Source organism: Thermobia domestica, chromosome 18, assembly GCF_964235325.1.
Source record: "Thermobia domestica chromosome 18, izTheDome1.hap1.1, whole genome shotgun sequence".
NCBI classification, from domain to species: domain Eukaryota; kingdom Metazoa; phylum Arthropoda; class Insecta; order Zygentoma; family Lepismatidae; genus Thermobia; species Thermobia domestica.
Genome location: NC_137471.1, coordinates 37,451,883 through 37,460,404, shown reverse-complemented (window position 1 = coordinate 37,460,404; position 8,522 = coordinate 37,451,883). Strand labels below are relative to the sequence as shown.

The following is an 8,522-nucleotide window of genomic DNA, read 5'->3' as shown; positions in this document are numbered from 1 at the left end:
GTGTAGTTCTGTTGTATCAGTTCCCTTTGTGACATATGTGTTTTCAAGAAGTGAAATGTATTCAGTGCAGGAAAAAGCTGAAATGGTGCCCCTTCATGCAGCTGGAATGAGTTAAGAGAAACCAGCAGCAGGGTATCACAGGCGTCATCCAAATCAGGAAGCACCGTCGCATCAGCTCATTTCGATACTCATGGCATGATTCAAAGCCACAGGCAGCGTGACAGACAGGCCCCGTAGTTAAAGACCACGAAGTGCAACTTCCTGTGCCATGAGAATTGATGTGGATGCTTGCGAAGGTGACAGACAGTCCGGAACGATCAACACAGAAGGTTGCACAACAGGCTGGCATGAGGCATAGGTCTGTCTCCAGAATTTTGTCACGTAAACAGTATTTATTTATTTATTTAGAAAACAACACAACAGGCTTAATGCCTAGTTATAGTGTCGTATAATACATACATAGACATATATACATTTATCCGTACAATTAATCAATTCACTTCGAGTGTCAGGTACTCGGTAATAATCCTATTTTTAAATACATATTCTGACATACTGAATATATCTAAAACATAAGTTTTATGACTTAATTCATTGTAGGAGTCACACATTCTCCATATCGGAGATTTACTGAGAATATTTGTTCGTGCCCTATCACAGAAAAATATACCAGTATTCCCTGGTCTTGTTCTGCCTGTTGGAACGCTCAAATATACTCTCGTGAGTAGCTCTGTACAGTCAATTTTATTATTTAATACTTTATATAAAAATAGTAAATCAAACATCTTTCGTCGATTCGTCAACGTTAGGAAATTCAAACTCCTTACTAAGTCTACGTAGGGAATCTGTTTGGGATAGAAAGCTGTTTTCTTGTACGTAAGCATTTTTAGAAATTTAAATTGTATGTTTTCTATTGCTTGTAAGTATGTATTTACATTCGGTGTCCAAATAACGCACGGATATTCTAATCGGGACCTTACGTACAAATTATAAAGTTTAATGAATGTTGACTCGTTTCTAAACTCTTTACCCATTCTATAGATAAAGCCGAGGTTTCTGAATGCAGCGTTAGAGATTGCATCGATGTGATGAGAGAAGGTCAAATTTGAATCAAAAATTACTCCTCAATCTTTAACTGAATTTGGTTTACACAGAGATATGCCATTAATTGTATACGGATAATTGATGGGATTTTCTTTCCTTGAGAATGATAAAGACTTGCATTTAGAGATATTCAATGACAGTTTCTTTTTATCACACCATTGCCCAACACCCTGTAAATCCTGCTCGAGTTGTGTGCAGTCATCCATTGTGCTTATTTTAGAATATAATTTGAGATCATCGGCAAACAGAAAGTGAGAGTTTTTAACATAGGTTGAAATATCATTAATTACAAGAAATAATAGCGAACCTAAATGGGATCCTTGAGGAACACCTGATAATCTGGTAAATTTCGTGGTAATATATCCCTTGTATGAGACAGCTTGCTCTCGATTGTACAAGTAGGAAGCGAAGTACTCTATTGCTCTTTTAGAAAAATTGAAAAAATACCAATTTCTGTAGTAGCACGTCATGTTTAACTATGTCGAAAGCCGTACTATGTTGAAATCCGTATAAATAACGTCCACTTGACCGCCTTTGTCTAATTCTCTTGCTGTGTAATCCGTTACTATTGCTAGATTGATTTATTCCTTAAAAATCCGTGTTGATGTTCAGATATGACAGGCTTTATATGGTTTAAAATTCCGTTGTATAATATGGTTTCAAGAACTTTGCCAAAGGGAGATAGGATGGCTACGGGTCTGAAGTTCTCTATCTCATTCCTGTTTCCGGATTTAGGAATAGAGCAAATGAGATCTTCTTTCCATTTATTCGGAAATATATTGGTTTTAATGGACATATTAAAGATAATATGGAGAGGATGCTTGAATATATCTAAACAGCCCTTCACCACATACGGTGGAATGCCATCTATACTACAAGATATTTTAGGTTTCAGCGCCTTAATAGCCTGCTCAATCTCCTCTAATTCTATTTCCTTTATATGAAAAGTGTCTAATATACTACATTCCGAATTATTTGTTATTAGATAATCCGTGTCGTATTTGCATCTGGCTAGCCATAGCGGCCGTCATCTGCACAAGATACATTTGGTACAATAGTTACATGGGAGTGAACAGACAGAAGAAAAGAGTTCTGTGAATGATTCTAGTAGATACGAATACAGCAGCCTAATTTTGAGACTGACGTTCTATTCAGCGATGAGGCCTCTTTCCATCTTAGCAATACAATCAACAGACATGCAGCTATGTACTGATCTTGAAAACCCCCACATAGTTGTGGAAACTCCCTATCAAAGTGTTTCTCTAGTGAATGTGTGGTGTGGGATACACTGCAATGTTTTATGAGGTCCCGTTTTCCTCCCTGATAGGTTAACATGAGACCAATACCTACCTCATATGGAGACCACACTGCAGCCGTACCTTTGTCATCGAGGCATTTATTTCTTTATAGCCATAGGGTTTGAAATACTGATGAAATTAGTTAACTGAAAGAAGTACTCAACTCACTGTCACTACAATCCATCAAGAGCTATGACTAGCCAGATGTACCACTTTCAACGTGATGATGCGCGGTCAGTGCATCAACTCTCAGGTGCCATTATTTCTGATTTTCTAGACCTGAGTTCGCTACTTCTTAATTCACGTAGTTCCCCAATTGTCTCATGATATGAAAAAATGAAGTCTTTCAGTTTTACGACCCAGGATTATGCTTTGGAGGGTAAGGGAGGTGATGATAATGAACGAAATGGTGGAACGAAGAAAGTGGGAGGGAACGGGAGAACACGAGAAAACCTACGCAATGGTGGTTGTCCATCACAAGGCCCAATTGGTGCGAGGTGGGATCAAACCAGGAACCCCACACATCAGGCGCTCTATCGTTCAGCTTCCGCAGCCCTTTATGGTGATGGGTCAACAGCAGAAATGTTAGTGGTCCAATTGGGAGTAGAACCAGGAGCCACGCCTAAAAAAGTCACGTGCCATAACGATTCAGCTAAGCAGGTCAGTAAATTAAATAACAATAATAATAAACATTTGAGCAACCTGTTTCTGTTTTGATCTTACCCGCGCCCTCAGACGGTACGTTTTGGTGCTTTTGCTGATGAGAAAGAGCTCCTCCTTCCAAGAGAATTCAGTACATAACGGATTTGTTAAAATCTTATATAGGGTTAAATTTACGTTCTGGGAAGTAAGTTTCGTTTTTAACATGACTGTACAATACTTGTGAGAAATTATAAGAAAAATGTTATCGGAGACCATGGAATATACTGCATACTAGCAGAATCAATTTTTGATATCACTACACTAAGAGGGATTAGGGTTAAGCACGTCAGGCCTTTTCGCTACACCTCTGGTCTACAGTGTGAAGTTGTGCACATACTTTGAATAGTATAATTGAGTAAAATATACTAATTTTAAGAACAGTTTTCGGACTTCTTTTTACCGCACAATCAGCTGTCTTGTTGTTTTACGAAATGCAATACGAGTTCGCTCTCTTATTGTATTTTCTACAGTTTTAAAATTTTATATTTAGTCCTAATATCAGAATGCTTTATAACTTTTTTTTTTTTTCATTTTCCACTTCAAATCACAACAATCACTTCAACAGTATCATAACACAACAAACCAAGAAATAGACATTGTGTATTGACTTCTTGTTCTGGTATGTTCTGGCCACTCTATAAAGTAAAGCAAAGAATATATATATATATAAAGTAATGCAAAAAAAAAAAAAAAAAAAAAGGAAAAAACTCATCCCTTCCCTTCCGACAACTCTTTCAATCAACAACGACATACAACATACGAACTCGTCAGATAGGTTATAACATTGTTCTTGTTTTTGTTGAAGTTTAGCGTCTCCTTTTCAGCACCGAGGCTATATTGGACATGAATCTACAGTTTAATGTGGAATCTGAACCACTATAATGCATTCAAAATTTAATATTCTTCCACCGGGAATCAAACCCTAGACTACATGCGTGAAAGACACTTGCGCTAACTAGTAGACCAGTGCAAAGGACATTATAAACAGTGATTTCTAAGTAAATCAACACATCAGTTATAATCAATTCTACATTTATATTTTATTCCAATAAGACAATAGTGACATTTACAAAAAGGTTTACGTCCACATACATTTTCACGTACTTGTGAAAGAGTATCCAAGCACCCTGTGACTAAACCCATAGAACTACACTTTAGTTCTTGTTCGTCAACCTTTGATGACGACGTTAACATAACATGTAAATCCACAGAATATGAAGTAGCTTTTATAAGGCTTATCATCAAATTGTGTAACAATGCTTCCAAAGGCTATCTCTTAATATCAGATACATCAGTCACTCAATCACTCTTGAGTTCGGTACCAACTTGGACAGGTTTAATCTCTCTCCAGTAGAAAATCTTTTATTCTACAGGGTGCAGCAGAACCAACTAAGCAGTTTTAAGGAGCAATAAAAAGTAAATCTGGATATATAGAGAAAAAATGTTTTTATTTTCTAAATTAGTACAATATACCATTTTACATTCATTTAGTTTTGAAAATAATGTCCTCAAGATGGCGGCCGTTAGCATTAATACATTATTGTAGACGATCCCTGAAGTTTCGAGCAGCTCTTGCACACATATCGCGGGGTATGGCATTCACTTCGTCCGCTGTTTTAACTCTGGTAGGGTGTGAGGGCGGCTTTTGAAAACCTTTTCCTTCAGATATCCCCAAAGAAAGTAGTCACAAATGCTCAAATCTGGTAACCGCGCAGGCCACTTGACATCACCCCTCAAAGAGACGAGGCGTCCCGGAAACATTTCTCTCAAAACATCAAGTGAAATTCGAGCTGTGTGAGCAGTAGCCCCATCCTGTTGGAACCACAAGTTCCCCAGTCCATGTTCTTCAACAATCTCGTCCATTCTGGGTTGCAGAAAATTTTTCAACATTGAAACATAACGTGAGGAATTCACTGTCACGGACACTCCTTTCTCCTCAAAAAAGTAAGCGCCTACCACGCCAAATTGTGATATGGCACACCACACTGTGACTTTAGAAGAATGTTGCGCTCTTTCATGAATAATTCGGGGGTTACTTTCAGCCCAGTAGCGAAAGTTTTGCTTATTCACGCACCCACTAAGATGAAAATGTGCCTTGCGTGGAATGTTTAACTGTCGCCAAAAAGCTCGGTGTGTAGCGATCACAGATCTGTTGTTTTCATAATAAGTGCGAACGGCAAAACCACGATGTGCACCGGTCCAGAGCATATTAGCTACTGAAATGGGGTCAACGACTGAATAAAGGCAGACCACGTGCAACTGCCTACCCCCACCACAGCTCTCGCGGTAATCGATAGAAACAGCTGAGTCGGTTCTGCCGCACCCTGTAATATTAATAAGAGAATGATCTATAAGAACTAACTTTTATAACTGTTTCAGCCCATGAGTTAGCAATTTCTTTTTATGTTTGTTTCAGCCCATGAGTAGCAACTTCTTTTTATGACCCATGAGTAGCAACTTCATTTTATGACTTTCAGCCCATGAGTATAACAACTTTTTATGACTTTAAGCCCGTGTGTTAGCAACTTTTATGACTGTTTCAGCCCATGAGTTTAGCAACTTCTTTTTATGATTGTTTCAGCCCATGAGTTTAGCCCCGTGCTCCTTGACAGAGAGTGCCCTCCGAAGGTTAGAAGAATGTAATACGAAGCTGGTGAAATGGGGACCAGCGCCTCAGGTGGAGGTTCTCAATGCGCAGAATAGACTGAAAGTGATGACGGCCCTGATGTTTGTTTACAACAGGCAGTTGAGTCCTATGCCCAAGTCAGCGATGGAGCCTCTTTGTAAAGTTGCTTCCAAGTAAGTAGTCATTCTTAACTTATTAATTATCGTATTCCGTTCGTAAATAGATTGCATTCGATTCAACATTAAGGTTGCCACTTATACACGCAAATGATGAAAACTGCGTACATTCTATAAGTTAGGAGCGGTTAGTGCATGTGTACTTGAAGTCGGAGTTATTAAAAAGTTCTGTTTAGCAAGCAAAAGTTCTTAAAGGAATTTTGTTTAACAATATATTTTTATGTTAGTTGTGACTTTTATACATCCACTGGAATATGATAGATCAGAAAGTGACAGCGTGAAACTTATATAGATCAGAAAGTGACAGCGTAAAATTTATATAGATCAGAAAGTGACAGCGTAAAATTTATATAGATCAGAAAGTGACAGCGTAAAACTTATATAGATCAGAAAGTGACAGCGTAAAACTTATATAGATCAGAAAGTGACAGGGTAAAACTTATATAGATCAGAAAGTGACAGCGTAAAACTTATATAGATCAGAAAGTGACAGCGTAAAACTTATATACCCCAAACATAGCTGAGAAATATTTAATAGGCTGTTTTAATTAAGTAATTTAATCATTTTATGCCTTTTGTTGTTACACATAAAAATGCCAATAAAATATAAATGTTTAGAATCCTTTCGTCTTAAATCCCTCACAAAATGTTTCGTTTTGCATTTTAACCAGTAGCGTAAGCAGAATTTTAACGAAAGGGTTTCAGGCTCCCAAATTAATATTGTTTCAGGAGTTTTGCATACATACCTTAATATGGTAAATGTTAATTTTTGAAAATATCTTGTTGAAGGGAGGAAGGAGGGTTAAAGTCCGGAATCTACTGTTTGTGTATGCCAGTGATTTTAATAGTAGTATATGACGTTTAGCGCATATTCTATATTACGTGATGCCATATTCACAATGTCGCTCGTGAGGTTAGTACCAACTGTCGACTAATTGTCAAGCTTTGTAGGTTTTACGAGGAGGCAGTTTGCGTTTTAAGAATAAGAAATGTACGTTTTAATAATTATAAATGAAATGAAATCTTTTAGTTTAACGTGCTCTATTAGGCTAAAGGAGACGGATACTTAAGCAAGTGAATGATGAATGAAGAATTGGTAAGGTAAGCTCTCTGCCACTGAGTCACCGTGCCCCTTTTAACCATGTCGATCCCGACGTCCCCCACAGAGGACATAAAATATGACGACATTATTATTTCTTTACAACTTTAAAATCAGACTGGCAGCATTGAAAACTTTTTACAGGGGATAATCATAAATGGATCATCCCTTGTAAACAGTTTTCAATGTTGCTAGTCGGATTTTAAAGTTATAAAGCAATAATAATGTCGTCATATTTTGTGTCCTCTGTGGGGGACGTCGGGATCGACATGGTTAATAATTCGTTTTACAATAAAGAATATGCGTTTTAACAATAAGAAAAGTGCATTTTAAGAATATGACATTTTTATTTTAACAGCAGAAAATTTATGTTGTAGCAATAGAAATTTTATGTTTTAACAATAGAGAATGGAATTTTAACAACAGGATATGTGTATTTTCGCAGTAGGGAATTATGTTTTAACGTTTTAAAATTAGAAAACTGCTTTTGACCCATAAGAAATTTAAGTTCTAAGAGTAGGAAATTTGGGTTAAAACAAAAGGAAATTTGCGCTTTAACAAGAGAGTATGCATTTTAACAATAGAAACTGCACACTTCAACATTAGGATTTTTTTTTAAACAAGAGGAAATTTGCACTTTAACAACTGGAACTGTGCACTTCAACAACAGAACATATGCATTTTAATAAATTTAAATTTGTGCTTTAACAATATGACATTACTTCTTACGTTATGATTTGCGTATTATTTAAGCGGTACCGTATCACAGTTTACTACGCACAACCAGAGAAATTCGATGCAAACGAAAGCTTTACCTGGAAGTCAAATATGCATTTCTTATCACTGGCGTGTATATATACACATAGGGACAATCTTTCGGGAGACATTATTTATCTATATCTATCTATGTACTTATATATTATAATCATAATGTATAGTGAATCCCAAAGTAAAGTCCGGGTAGGAAAATTTTTGTCCACGAGCTTCCACGTCGAAAATGGCCTGAAACAAGGAGATGCGTTGTCGCCATTATTATTTAACTTTGTGCTGGAATACGCCATAAGGAAAATCAAAGATAGCAACCAGGGCCTAGAGTTGAACGGCATTCACCAGGTTATGGCATATGCTGATGATGTAAATTTAATAGGGGATGATAGGAGAACAGTAGAAATAAATGCAGAGATCTTATTAAACGCTTGCAGGGACATAGGGTTTAGAAGTAAATGCAGAGAAAACTAAATACATGGAAGTACGTCGGGACCGTAATACGGCAAATTGTGGAGGCATTAAAATATTAAATAATGCTTTTGATAAAGTGGATACTTTCAAATATTTAGGATCAATATTAACAGACGAAAATCATATTCACGAAGAAATTAAATGTCGACTAAAAGCAGGGAATTCGTGTTACTATTCGGTTCAAAATCTCTTGTCGTCGCGAATTCTGTCGAGGAATTTGAAGCTTAAAATATATAAAACGATAATCATGCCTGTTGTTCTGTATGGTTGTGAAACAT

The 8,522-nt window shown here is 36.9% G+C and overlaps 1 protein-coding gene across 4 annotated transcripts in view; it reads left to right on the top strand.

Annotated features, from left to right (window-relative positions):
• The window catches only part of Hyccin (PI4KA lipid kinase complex subunit hyccin), a 122,819-nt gene that overhangs the window by 46,823 nt on the left and 67,474 nt on the right, over positions 1 to 8,522 (top strand). For all 4 annotated transcript variants that reach the window (XM_081745152.1, XM_081745151.1, XM_081745153.1 and 1 more), the window contains one exon: positions 5,686 to 5,903. In XM_081745152.1, coding sequence (XP_081601278.1) covers positions 5,686 to 5,903 — 218 coding nt within the window. The remainder of the gene's footprint in view (positions 1 to 5,685; positions 5,904 to 8,522) is intronic.